This window comes from Haemaphysalis longicornis, unplaced genomic scaffold (assembly GCF_048455015.1).
Source record: "Haemaphysalis longicornis isolate Haplotype H1 unplaced genomic scaffold, Haemaphysalis longicornis Haplotype H1 scaffold_6, whole genome shotgun sequence".
Lineage (NCBI taxonomy): Eukaryota > Metazoa > Arthropoda > Arachnida > Ixodida > Ixodidae > Haemaphysalis > Haemaphysalis longicornis.
Genome location: NW_027526407.1, coordinates 58,314,511 through 58,329,185, shown reverse-complemented (window position 1 = coordinate 58,329,185; position 14,675 = coordinate 58,314,511). Strand labels below are relative to the sequence as shown.

The 14,675-nt window shown below is 47.7% G+C and overlaps 1 protein-coding gene across 2 annotated transcripts in view; it reads left to right on the top strand.

Annotated features, from left to right (window-relative positions):
- LOC144141578 (uncharacterized) overlaps positions 1–14,675 on the top strand; it is a 229,365-nt gene that overhangs the window by 180,867 nt on the left and 33,823 nt on the right. For both annotated transcript variants that reach the window (XR_013316646.1, XM_077673119.1), the window contains one exon: positions 4,754–4,808. Coding sequence is in view for 1 of the 2 variants with exons in the window: in XM_077673119.1 (XP_077529245.1) it covers positions 4,754–4,808 (55 nt within the window). In the remaining variant the exon portion in view is untranslated. The remainder of the gene's footprint in view (positions 1–4,753; positions 4,809–14,675) is intronic.

The window sequence follows — 14,675 nt, the reverse complement described above, 5'->3', positions numbered from 1 at the left end:
AGCTGATCTCATAATTTTGTCTTTGATGGTTTTGTTAGGGGGCGTAGGAACCTTTAAAGGGGCCATGAACACAAAATACAACTTTGATTGAGTTGAAAGAACTATACGCTTCAGTACCTTACTCAGCCCCATTCCAGCGACAAAAGGCGTTTCTTGACTAAAAAAAAAAAACAAAAAAACGCGAGAACTATCCAAAAGCTTTCAGATTTCCCGCTACAGTGACTGTTATGGGCAGGAGTGACGTCATATTGGCCAGCTCTAAAAACATAATTTTCAGTGTGTTGACCGCACGTTAGCATTCAAGTGATGCAATCAAACTGAACCAGAGGCCCCACTAGAATCGTCCAGTCATGTCTTAGCGACGGGGCCACCGGGCTAAACAAGCGCCTATAGACGGCAGTCTGCTGTCCGCGCCATTGCTGCTGCTTCACCTAGTTTCACGTAGAGGCTCCCCGCTTTTCTTTTTCAGGCCTACCTATCTCTCTATCACCCACTTTCTCTTCTCTAATCTTTATATCCCCCTCCTCCCCCTCCCCACCGCACTGGGTTGTATGCAAGTGAGCCCCCAGTTGGGCTCAATACATACCCAGCTTTCTCGCTCAAAATTACAACCCATCGGGAACCTAGAAAAACCACTTTAGGAAAATGATATTTGGCATAAAGCTAGAAATCAACGTGAAGATTAAAACGCTAAAAGAATATTTCAGGTCTGTGAATATTTTTTGTGTAATTCGCAGTCAAATCTAACTCGCCATGCATTTCTATGGGATAGTTCCCATGGCTCAGGAACCCAGTCGCGCAACGTGCGCGACTTGAAACTGTGCACAAAGCAAGTATTCACCCCAAATATTAGCTGTGCAAAAGAACTTTTCATTTCGCTACAAAATTGCAGAGTAATCACTGTTGAAAGGACTGCCATGAGCGGGAAAGCTGCACATGAATATCCCCAGTGCACTTCCTTTCCTTTTCACCCAAACCACCTAGAGAGAGAGAGGGCTGCCATCAATCGCACAAAGAAGATTGTGTGACGTCATAGAAAAGTTTCAGGAAAGTGGCGGGGGAGTCGCCACTGTTTCATAAGTTTTTTTTTTTTTTTTTTCAATATCTCCATTATTAACAGCGGAGCTGTTGTACAAGCCTTAAGTTCGGTGTTGCAGGAAAGAATACCAAGAAAATTCGGAGCGCTCGTGAGCGCGTGCCTCGCGCCGACCACCGAGCATTACCGGCATGTAACAAAAGAAAAAAAAAAAACGAGAGCAAAAATTACGAGGACCGAGAAAATGCCGAGCGCTTGTGAGCGCGTGCCTTGAGGCGACTGCAGAGTCCCCGGCTCGCGCAGTGACTTGGGCAAAAAAGAAAGAAATAAAGAAATACTCCAGCGCTGTTGTCAAGCGCTATCGCGCATGTAATGCTTGGCATGCATGAAGCACACGACGATATCGATGCAAATGATGATGACTATACTACTAGCACAGTGACGGAACATGTAAATAAAGAATTGCAAACTTGTACAAATGCGTGGTGATGTGTCCTTCAGTGCTCACGTGTAACGAAATCAAGCAGCGTCGCTATGGTTCAAGCCGTGCGCGAATTAGTGCGTGCTTCGCCAGTTGAGCTGGTGAAAGAGCGAGTCTAAAACAGCTCTCCAGAATTACGAAATTGGCAGGATCTTTACTACATCCCTACGCATCTTATGCTCCGTCCCGGCAGCTCGTATGCGCAACGTGCAAATAATCTGGACACGGGCCCATGTATCTCTCCCAGGCATCGAGCTAGCACACGAGGCGGCCCGAGGTTTCAGCTCCCGGGATTGCCCTGACGACGCTGCTGGCTCGGACCAGGGGGCTAAAGGGACAGGCTGGTGACCTACCGGGACATCGCTTAACACTGTCGCATGGAGCGCCAGAAATACCCCGCAGTGCTTACCACGCTCAACAGATGTCAATCTGTAGCCTGGCGTCAAGTGCAGGCTAATGCCTTCCCCAATCCTGCAGTAATGAGCCACATTTATGCCGACCTTTATAATGACCAATGGAAGTGGTGCACCCAGCGAGTAAGACTACCTCACATGATTTGGGCTTGTGATGTTCAGCCACGCGCTGTACGAGCACGCTTACGAATTACCAGTGCAGAGCAGTAGGAGATCTACATGTTTGCTTAGTTCCAACCCCGAAATACAGATCAAGGTCGTTCTACTGGCCGAAGATGCATCTCGCGCCCAAGGGCTGCAGGCCACCATCTGAGGGTGAGGGATCACCAAGACTCCCACTTACCCTTCCTTCTTTTACCCCGTTTTGGTCAAAGTAAAGTTCTAATCATCATTAATGCTGAGGATGACTCTGCGTCCACCACTCGCCGCGAAAAAGAGGACGACCTCTTCGATGCATATGAAGACGATTACTACCCGCCGCGGTGGATCAGTGGCTAAGGCGTTGTACTGCTGAGAACGAGGACGCGGGTTCGATTCCCGGCCGCGGCGGTCGCTTTTCTGATGGAGGCGAAAAGCAAAAATGCCCGTGTTGGCGAGATTTCGCCGCACGTTAAAGAACAGCAGGTGGCCAAAATTAATCCGGAGCCCTCCACTACGGCGCGCCTCATCGCCTGCGTTGCGTCGGCGCGTTAAACCCTACAATCAATCAATGGAAGAACCTAAGTGAGCATTTAGGGTTGTATTTATCGGTTCCACTTATATTATCTATCATGGTTTCAGATACATGTTGCGGTGCTTCACATAGAGCGAGGGAAATTGCTAAAAATTCTGCCATAAAAATGGGTGTGTAGTCCGGGATTCGTAGCGAGGGCTCTGCCAGCCCATGCGCGAAGTTCAGCAGTTGGAGCAGACGTCGGGCATGGTGTGCGTGTCAGAGTTCGCGTCTCGGCATACCGGGGGCACGCTTGCTTGCGGCCATGAATTCCACGCCCGCGAGGTCGCGGGTTCGATTCCCGGCCGCGGCGGCCGCTTTTCTGATGGAGGCGAAAAGCAAAAACGCCCGTGTGTACGAGATTTCGGCGCACGATAAAGATCCCCAGGTGGTCAAAATTAATCCGGAGCCCTCCACTACGGCGCGCCTCATCGCCTGCGTTGCGTCGGCGCGTTAAACCCCACAATCAATCAATTCCACGCCCGCTGTGTTGTGAAATGGCTCAAGGAGAACCGAACACCCCCAGTCTGCCCCCACGACACATCTGGGAGGCCCCTGCTGTTAGTGAATGTGCTGGACGGCCATCTTACACACTTTCCCAGGGTATAACAGTGAGAGTCCCGTAAAGATCTGTTACCTTATGACTTGGCGCACTCAAAGTTAGTTAATCGGGCCATTGCCAGTCTCTGCCTAGAATCTGCCTTGCAGAAATCGTGCGCGCGCAAGACGCAGTCAAGCTTTGCAGCTACTTTTGTCGGCTTGCTTCCCTCTGTCGGTCGTGAATGCGGTGGCAAAAACTCTCCTTCAAAACGTGAAGGGTAGTAAGCCTAGGACGAATGCTCATCAAAGAAGTGAAAAGCGACCTGAAGTGGTTCCGTACGCACACAGGTTGTCGCATGCACCTAAAAAAGGTTGAGACGAGGTATGGTACGTGTCCCTGTCGTCTTTTCTGTCCCGCCAACTTTGCTCTCGCATTGCTACTTCTAGCGAAAAAAAAAAAAAAAAAGGGGGCACGTGATAAACGACGCGAGAAGCTGTTCGTTGATTGCGCAGTAGGGCTGATTTACGAAATCCCCCTCACTTGTGGAAAGTCCTACATCGGCCAAACTGGAAGATGTTTGAGTGACCACCTAAGGGAGCATGCGCAAAATTTAAAGTCTAGTAAGGGCGCACATTTGACAGCGCATTTTCATTCCTGCCCAAAGTGTGAGCCGTGGTTTTCCGAGACAAAGATACTGGGAAAAAGCAGAAATCAGAAGCCGCGAGAACCGCTCGAGGCGCATCGCATAAAATTCAAGGGAAGTGACTGCGTTAGTGATACTTCGGTGGTATTGTTTAAAGCTGAGGTTCGGTTTTTAGGTAAATTCTTTCGCTGACGCTGTGGGCCCGTCTATTGCGCATGTCGGAATGTATGTACAAATGTGCGTTGCTGACGTTCGTTGCTTGAACTCTTGGAAATGTGGGGCCTGTCCGTGTCGTCTTTCTTGGGTGTTGTTTATTTGCACTACTCAGTATGTTCTTACACCTAAACCAACGTACACGCCCAGCAACACGTTGTCCTGACATTTTAAGCGGTTTGCTCTTATTTCACGCCAAGACATTATCAGCCAAGGAAAGGAATGAAGGTATTTACAATGTCACGTGACGTTTCACTCAAGCCCGCAGAATCACGGAACGGTTGGTTTAACCAACCGATTAATCACTTTACCTGCATTGGACTTACAAAAGCGTTCATTTGAACATGTTGTGAAGCTGCTCGCGGCTTAATAATTTTCGAATTGCCGCCTCAACGCCATTGTTTTCCATTCAGCGCTTTCTATTTCAAGACATTTATCTTAGGACGAGTATAGTTATGGAGCTGCGATAAAAACGATATCAACTATCAAAACTCCGAGACATCTACATGCACTTGCATTCAATAGATAATGATACGGCGTTTCCTCCACAAACAACGCGCACGTTCACTTTTGTTTGTGCCGCGAAAGCAGACAAAGAAAGTCGCCTGCTGGGGAAAGCAGACGACTTTCGCGTCTGCGCGGCGTCGCGCCTAGATGGATTCGTCCGCCGAATTATTTTTTTTTCCTTCTCGTGACTGGGTTCACGTCATGCAGGTCACTGGAGGCGGTTTCCCACAGTGCGTCTTCATCGCGGAGTCAGAAGTGACAGGTAAGCTTTTACTGTCACGCAACGGGGCGGCAGCAGATGGAGAGATCGCTTTGGCGGGGCGTTCCCAACAATGGACGCCGCGCATGCGCGCTCCCTCGTGCGCTGCTGGAAGAAGAACGCGTCGTCTGCTACGCAGAAACGCATCGCCTGCTGCAACTTGGGGGGCTGTAATTGCTTAGTGGTGTTTCTTTTGTGCTTAATTTTTTACACTCGGATTCAATTGTTACCTAACTGTGCGTATCGGTAACTTTACGCTGTTCTGGGAAGCACGTACTTGTCACTTTCTCCAGTTATTGCGGCAAAAATACTGCACTCTGGCAAATACATTTTAGAATGTCGTCTGCTTGTCGTCTGCTGGTACAAACACGGAGTATTTTAGCAGACATGCGACGTTTTCAAACGTTTTAACCATTGCAAGCATTTTTTAGTGCCGATGACGGGTGGTCTTAATTTGTTTAGCCTGTACACTAACGAAAACGTAAGCAGGTATTTCTTATGAATTAGATGTCATCGTACATGATATTGAATGAATTAAGCATCATTGATTATAAAGTATGCACCGGTCCAATGATTTCTCATGTCGTGCAAGAACTCTTGTTTTCTTCTCAGTCTTAGTGAAAAAAAAAATATTGCGACACAGTTATGCGCTGCCATAAAAACATTAGAGGATATGAGAAGACATAGTCACAGGGACTTAGTACGCAAAGAAGTGTTTCTTGGTATAGAATGTGTCTTTTAACAGGGCACCTGAAATGAAAAAAAAAATGTTTCACGACCAGGGGTTAAAAAGAAGAATAATGGCCTCCTCAAGTAAACTGAATTCAGATCGAATCGGATTCTTTGAGTAACGGATCGATCCATACCCCGGAAACACCAAGTCACAACAACTGCACTGATTGTTCAAATGATTTCGCACAGATAACGTGTATGCTCATTCTTTTTAGCATGTGGGGGATCGTTTTGGTGACTGCTCATTGAAAAAAAATAGAGGGCTTGTCACTCTTACGCGGCAGAGGTTGCGTAACGATATTTTCCGGTGTGTGGTCAGCCCTTCATTGTGTTCCCAATTTATTGTACATCAGATGTGCTTGCGACTTCATTCGTTTTCACGTTCCAATTCCCACACTCTCTCAATGCTGGTTAAGACGTGTCTGGGGATGGGTGATTTATCCTCCCTTACGAAGCAATCAAAACAACCACATTACAAATTTTTTGTTGGTATTTTTACTGCGAACCACGGACTCAAAAATCTCCTTCCGAAAAAAAAAAAAAAAAAAACATCGCCTCAGCGAATGTCGCAGTGCGTTCAATGTAAAGGGCGTGCACGCATTATGGCTTGCTTACCTTTCAAGCAAAAAAAAAAAGTGTTGTATGTAGTGAATAACTCTTTATGGACGTTACGATGCACTTAATTTTATTTTACGATGAAGGCTGCCCACCAAACAATATTGCAGGAAATGTGAGCTACAGGCAACGCGTACCAGCTGTCCAAATGGTCAACACTGTCAATATCATTCAAGTCTCGTATTTTTTAATTTAATATTTTTAACGGTCAAATAGAATAGCGGTCATATAGAAGGCCACAACCAGACTTCTGCTGATGATCATGATATAATTACATAAAGACGGGCGTGTGCCAAAGAATAAGTTCACCGTGCCAACAAGATACGGAACCAAGAGCAGCAAAAAACGCTAAGTAATCACTGCTGAACTAACCTCGGAGACTCCTCCGACAGCAGAATTTTACGTACCAGACATCTTAATAAGTTCAGTCGAGATACTGCCATGCATAAACATATTATTATTTTTTTGGAATTACACGGGGTTTCGGGTTGAAATGTTGTTATGTTCGTTTTCTTTGGTATACGCCCAACATCTTAGCCAATCCCCTGTACTCTATATGTGGACGAGGGAGTTTTGTGTTTGCCGACTGGCTTTTGTGTTAAATTCCTGTGACGAAACTTTCGTGCTGTGCACAGAGCCCGATCGTGTATTCCCTTCAAGAAGTCGGCTGTCCCTCATCACGCGTTGCATTGCAGTGAAACATCCATCGATCCTGAACCTTTATCGAAAGGTTGACGATCGAATGACGGACGGCGTGAGCCTTGTGGGCAGAGCGGTAAAAATGCAAAGGTCGTCTGATGAAACTAAAGCTCGAAACCAAGAGATCGTAGAAAAGGCGTAATGGTTTCGTCTAAAGACACGTGGAAACTCACGACTAATAATGATATAGTTCCTGCATTCGCTTTGCATCGAAGCCACAAAGGGGGCTGACATTAGTAGCTATCACTGCAATAACAATAAGTGCAAAGTAAATAAGCGTAAATTAAACCGGATTTAAAAGTCGGATCGTGCTTCGTTGAAGCATTCAGCGCCTTTGTAAGGGTAAAATTGCCAGGCGGGAGTCAAACTTATTTTAAAAGTTGTAACACAGCCACCTGACTAAGTCAATGTTATAAGGTACGAAGAATCGCAGATTTGCGGCGCATTGTACCATCTCAAATGTTTGACAGCTATCAAGCAGGAGAGATTGTCGCCCCTAAAGAGTTGTGTAGCGCGTTCCAAACTCTGGCGATACTGCAACTGACTTCCCGGGAAGTTTTCTCTGCATTTTAACACGATTCTAGCAACTTAAGCCCCCCCAAAAAGTTCCAAGATATAAAATTCTAGCAGCGGTCTAACGTCCGCTTTCCACTCCCTGCAGACGATCCGGACAACGCAGACGATATTTCGTTCGCTTTGCGCAGGCGACGGAATTCCCCCGAAACCGGAAAGTTACGCTTGGCGGCCGCTCGGCAGGTGGCGCCGCCGTCGACGTTGTCTGCTTCCGGTTTTACCGCGCCAGTGAATGGCGCAGTAGCACGCCATCTTTGTCGGCCTTCTGTTTTGTTTCGGCGTGTAGCGGAAGCCACAAATTAAGTGACATGCTACACCAGCCGTCACGCTGACCGACTTCCCAGTATCCCGTTCTTATTTTCTCGTCGCACAACTCCCACTTCGCATGTTTGTCGTCGTTCATGTCGGAATGGAGCTAGTGGAGGAATATACCGCGACGAGGAGCTTCGCGCAAGGCCCATATATGTTTGTTACTACACGCCCGGGTGGTGAAGTCCGCACGCCCTCACTGTTGACCGATTGGAATTGGTGTTTGTTCAAACTAGGATGTTATGCGCTGGTAGGCAGTACAGAAGCTCCGCAGTCGGTTGCACCGATGTTTGCGAGAAAGAGGTGCGATGTTGTTTCAGCGTTTTGTCGCAACAGTGGCTGCACTGCTTTCCAAGACAATTCACTGGTCTCTTGCTCATGCGTGTAATTGTCTAAAAGAGGGCAACTAAAATGTATGTTCCTTTTAAAGATGGTGGCTCCCCGCCAACGGAGGTATAGCAGAGCGGAACGCAGTTTGTTTTTAAAGGTCGGTAACTTTATTAGCTGCTTGAGAGGCTTGAAATGAGTTCTTGTAATTTGAGCATACATCGGACAGTTTTGAAAGTCGAATTTCTGTTTATTCAGGAGTGTAAACTATACGCGCTTGTTTGTGTTGCTATTTTAGGCGAAGCTTATGTTGGTTTCAAGTACTTTTCACGTACGAAAACAAAACCTCTTCAGTCTTCATGTCTCTTTGATGCGCGAGGCGTTGGAAAACGGACGACTCGTGTGTCTTCCATTTCGCGATCACCAGCCAAGTCACAGGCCATCCAAACATGATTCGGACCAAACATGATTCAAGTTTGTACGCCTCATCACTTGGATATCCATTTTGAGTAGATTAGTGATAAATAAGCCCCAATATCAATAGAGTCAAAATAATAGTGTGTGCATGCACGAATATGCCTCTATTGGGATGACCGCCTAGAAAGCTCGATAGCCTAATTTAACACAATTCAAAGTGGGCGAGTTGGTGATACATTCTGGGAATAAGTGCGAAAACGACGACACGAAGAAAAGAACACAGAGGACGGCGCGCTAATTTACCTTCACCTTTCACCTAAATTATACGCCATTTTTATGTAGTGTGCTAGAAGGCTTCGCTGGCCGCCCCCCCCCCCCCCCTTCACAAAGTGGAATGGCTCAAAAAAGTTTCTTGTATCAGCATGCATTAGTGCACCATGATGTAAGAAGACTCTTATCTGGTCATCATTCGGTGGTCGGGTATACTAAAACAAGTGGTCATATTTACGAAAAGTAAAAAATAAAGCACCCCTCTGGCTAACGATGGCGACGGTTGATCCCGAAGCTTTCGCGTGAGGGATTCCTTGGTTGTCGTCTGAATTCGGATTTTGACTCGCAGACGGTTTGGACTTCGATTGGTTGAGCGTTGACTTTGACTCGCACGCAGTTTGGACTTTTGATGATCGCAGCGGCTTTGATTTGGACCCAGCTTTATTTCGCACGAAGAAAACTTCGTGCTCAACCATCGTCGTCGTCGTCGTCATTACACGGAGGGGCTCATGATTTTTATAATTTTGCATGTCCATGCACCCCTCTCCAAATCCAAACTGCTTCGACCGTGTCGAAATGGCGAAATGGGATAGGTGGCGTCTTCGTATTGCAGGCACCCAGGTTGGATTCCGAGCACGGGAAGCGTTTTTTTTTCTTTCCCTTCACCCACGATCACCATCTTCACAAAAAGTAGGCTTTCCTGCAGTGCGTTTCGGACGCGACATACGCCATAAGGAGAAATAGAAAGCTTCGCTTTAAAAAAAAAAAAACGTTAACCAACGTGGGACAAAATATGGCCTCATATATAAGTTACATGGCATGGAAAGCATTGTGAGGGACTCTTTTTATGGAGTCTAACTGTCAAGCGTATGTACAATGCATGCATTGGGTTGTTTTAGCTGCACGGGAGCGCATTGGGTATGCAACCTAAAGCCACTCACTGAATGCGTGCACGTGGTCACGTCGACGCGACTCCCTTGAGCAAATGGCCTCTAATGCGAAAGCACGCGATCGAACGGTAAATCGATGCTTTGTCTAGAAGTCACTTTACGGTCCTCACGGCGGCTTTCTCATTGAGTATTAGCGACATCTCTCAGTACATTAGAAATAGCCGGACTGTGCTGCAAGGGTCTTGTTTTTGAGCATCGGGGTCACCAAAGAAAGCAGAAGGTGTCATTTCTGCAGGACAAGGTACCACCTCTTTTGTCTGCGAGTGTCAAAGAATTTTTTGCTCACTTTCGACGACACCACTGGCACATGCTCTGCGCAGTGTAGAAGTTTATGGGGAGAGCTTTGGTTTTTTACACAAAGAGCTTGTTACCTGCAGCTCGAAAGTACGATCACTTTGGAGAAACAAGGGAACATGCACGAGCTCTGGTTCGAGAGGGTACAGACTACGTGTTGCCGGAGTCGCTAATAGGCAGAACTCTGCCGAGCTTTTGAAGCTCCGCTTCGTTAGGTCATGCATTCGTGCCTGTACGTTTCGCACCTTCTTCACAGCGTTCAAAAATGGCGCCTCAAAGCGGGCACGCAGCCCTCACGCTAACGTCGCGTGTTGCCTCTTTGTTTATGTCGCGGCGACAAGCGATCTGCCATCGTTGCGAACATAGCGGTAGCCTCCACTTTGCCTACGCCTCGCAGACGACAAAAGCGGCTTCCTTCGGACCAGACGGGTTCATAGCAGACGACAAGATCGCGTTCATCGTCTGGCTTCTGGTCATTGCTCAAGCAGACGACACAACGCGCTTTTCGTTGCCTGAAAGCCTCATGCGAGGAGCTCAACGTATGCAACGACATACTCCGCTTAAAATCCCGACAGGTTTTCGTGTATGAGGTTGCCGTTAGGAATGACGAATGGGGCAAACGGCACGCGGTATAACGATTCTGCCCGTTCTTTTTTAACCCCGCCATCGCCATTCTTTTTCGCAGACGACTTGCACACGCCACGCGTTTGACCATTCATAAATCACGACGCGCCACTGCGGGTTTTCTGCATGTACCGTTTCTGCAGTGGTGACTCGGTCAGACTAACAATGGCGCCGGAGCAGATAAGGGGCTACCAGCTCGTTAGGGCACGGACAACGGAGACCGTACTGCGGCGACGCCTCGCGGCTGCCTCGGGGCTCATTAACATTTTTCTTGCCTTCCTTGTTCTCTGTTCTTTTTAGGTTTGACTTTTTTTTTCTCCGGACAGACCCGCTTTGTATTTCTCTCGCAACTGCCTGAAGCCTGCTTGTCCGAGGCTTACCGATTTCCGCACAGGCAGCCCGCGGTTTGTGTTTTTACACCGCCGCTGCTTTTTGAAAGAAAATTGGAGGAGGAAAGTCACGCTGAACAGCATTGAGGCCTCAAGGGGTGTTGGAGGGAGGAGGGTAGCGACAAGCGACAAGAGCTCGGCCTGTGTCTTGTTGGCTGCACTGAACCTCTCGAAGAACGTAGCTTCGCTTTCAATGGATTTCCGGTGTGGCCCGTTTTGGTGTTTTGTTTTCCTTTTAAATCTTGTCGCGTGCTGGTCTGGTGCAGTCCTTTGTTGCCCGTGAAGGAGGAAACAAAGGAAAAGTGAGGTCGACCTGTTGTTCTTGCGGTGCCGAGGAACTGAACGGAGGAACGGCCTTCGGTGCACGCCGCTGCTATTCTAAGGTATACCGCTTCTGGGAGGGTAGCAGAACTTTGGGGGCGAAGCCTTCTTTTCGGTTTGCGTGCTTTTTTTACCGGTTAAAACACGAAGGTGATTCTCCGGAGGGAACTGGTGATGCCAAAGCACGCATGTGCGAAGTGCAGCGTACCGAGACTGTCGCAACCAATTGCTCGGAAGTTCGTGAGCGTTCTGCTGAATAGTTTAGCGTAATCGGTATTTAAGGGGTGATGTTGCTTTATGGATAATCTCACAAGAAAAAAAATTATTCTTCAGGGTTTCTGAGAGATAACCATCACAGAAAGTTTCGACGTGGAACTTTTTAGGATGTTTGTTGCATTACTGTATGGTACTAATTTTGAAAGCGTCCCGTGCGTGAAATATCCAAAATTGCCAAGTGATTGTTTGATTTTAAATATTTTGGACCCCTTCATCGCCGCTATAACAAGTATAAATACCGTTTGGGGCAGCTTGCATGTACACTCGGCACATTTATTTTCAGTCACAAGGCTCAACTCGACATTTCCCTGCACGACCCACTATAACGAACCCTAAAAAGTTTTCGGTTGCTAGGCAATTTACGTTTGGGACTATCAATCATGAACGCATTTTAGAGAACCACAATCCCGCGAACATACGCTTTTAATGGCCGACATGCCACCGCGAAATTAAAACTGGCTCGATATTTTTGCAAACCATTACCTGCCCTTAAAGGGGCCATGAAACCAAAATACAACTTTGTTCACACTGAAAGAACCAGCATTTTGTAATTCACTCATCTCGATTTCAGCCATGAAAGACGTTTTTTTAACGAAAAAAACGCAGGACGTAGTGAAGAACTTCCGAATATCCTGCTAGAGTGATGTAACAGGGGCATGAGTGACGTCATACAGGTCAGCACTAGAAACATAGTTATCAGTGTGTGAACTGCACGTTATAATTCATCTGATACGATCAAACGGAACTATAGAGCCCCCCCCCCCTCCAATCACCCAGTCATGTTTCTTGGTGGTGGATTAGGTCAGCGGACACGAATTGCGCAAACAAGATTCTGTGACGTCATAGAGACTTGGCCAATTGCGCAAACAAGATTCTGTGACGTAATAGAGACTTGGCCAATTGTAGAAACAAGATTCTGTGACGGCATAGAGACTTGGCCAATGGCACAAACGAGATTCTGTGACGTCATAGAGACTTGGCCAGAAAGTGGTTGCGTAGTCGCCACTGCTCGATATGTTTTCTTCTATATCACCTTCACTTGTTTGAAGTTGGCCTGACATTATTGTAATCGGGACAGAGCAGTCTTTTTAATGAACGAAACTTGTGCTTTTCCTTCATGGCCGCTTTAAAATATGCACCGCGCCCTTCGATAACCAGAAGCACAACTTCAATTCACCGCCTACAAGCACTACGTGCGTGTGTATCAGTAATGGGACTCGGGGAGGTGCTTGCAATAAATGTGTACTCTTAAACTGCTACCAGGCTCGCATTAGCACTGCTGCTTTCCGAAGCCATAGCGCCATTAATCTTCGCTGCTCATTACTCTTCCACGCACATCAGACGCGAAACTTGTCTTCAAATCCAGCCCGACCTGTCCGAGCTCTCGCGTGAGGCGTCCGTTTGTCCAGCTCCCGAACGGCGCCATTTCTGGAGTCACAAAAGGAATCTTACCACGCTTCGACTGCTTTGTGTGCTAAACAGGGCTTAATCGCTGTCACAGACAGCGCCGCCCGCTGATATTTTCAAAAGGAAAAGAAGCCTCATTACACGCGGAAACCTCTCTTCGAATCTAGCCACATGCTCGGGAAAAATCTCCTCTGACGCACGTTCGTCCCGTGTCCGAAGAAACAGCGGGAGGCGCCGTAGCAGACGACGCGACTAACAATGGCCACACAATGGCTTCCGCCGCCAGCAGAAGAGCAGCTCGGCAGATTCGTCGACTGCCTCTGTTTAAATGAGCGAACTCGCTTCATTAGGAACGGTCGCTGGCGGAAAGATTGCCGCGCCCCGTAGCGGAGTTAAGAGGCGCATTACGATGCGAATCGTGGAGCCGTGAAAGAGGGTTCTGGTTCTACTACCCTCGCCCCTACGCCTTTTTCGGTCGTCTGCGCTCGCTGAGATCGTCTGCAGCGGCGGGCCCGTTGCAGGCGTTGCAGGCTTGGCGTGCTAGGAAAAAAGGCGCCTCTGCCTCTACTACCGTGCACCGGAGAGATTCTTCTAACCGAAAGTTGCCCGTTCTGCTGAGCCATTGTTTCGGGGCGCGAGCCTCTTAGTATGCTCGCTGCGAAGCCGCCTTCGTGGAGGCCATGGGAGAACTGGTTAGCGAAGGGCTCGTGGTCGTTCTTTCAGCAGACGACTTGGCATCGCGCACCGGTCGCGGTTACTTTGTTGACTCGTGCTCGCGTGTCGTCTGCTAGCCGGAAAGCCAAGGCTGCGACCGCTGCTGTGTGCAGTCCTGTGGGAAGATGGTGCTTGGGAGGCAGGAAGGGCGGTACTGAGACTTAGTGTGTTCTTTGCTGCTCACGCTTTGCCGTTGCAATTTATGGAGGCTGGGATCCTTCACTCGTTCTTGTAGGACTGATTGTAGGATTCCGAGAAGTCCTACGTATCTTCCCGCCTGCTTTCAAAAGAAAGGCGAATTCTTAAACATGGGTTCAGTTCGCGCATATTCACTGCCTGAGTGCCTTAGTGTCGTAAGTCAATATATCAACCGTACTTGCTGCCCCACTCCTCCCACCGTGAAAGAGAACTAACAAATGAAAGGAATACCAGTCGAAAATGGCGAGAAGAAAAAGTTCTGTAGGCTGTCGTATTTAAGCGTGTCGTACTGTCGTCTTGTCGTATTCTTGTCCTGTCGTGATTCTAGTCGTGTGTCGTATTCCTGCCCTGATTTTGGTATTCCTTCCTGTCTTGTCGTGTTCCTCATGTTCCGTGAGTAGTCGCCCATGGTTTGAATGTTTTTGCCCATTGTGAAGAACAGCGTAAATTGCCGTTCTGTTGTGACTACAGGAAGGTTTGTCGTTGAGAAAATTGACTTCGTAGTTGCGACAGAAAAGAAATGTGTGTCGTAGCAACACATGGCTTTGTCGTGACAACAAGACTTCTGTTGTCACAATAAAGTTTTTTTGCCATACGACAGGAGTTCTTGTTACGTTTTTTCCATATTCCTGTTGTGATTTTAGACTGGGTATACAGAAAAGGAGAGAAGGGACGTGTCGGCTTAAACAAGGAGGAAGGACGGAAGTCAACACAATCCTGCAGTCTGTCACCCAATAAAATTCTGAAACGTTGTA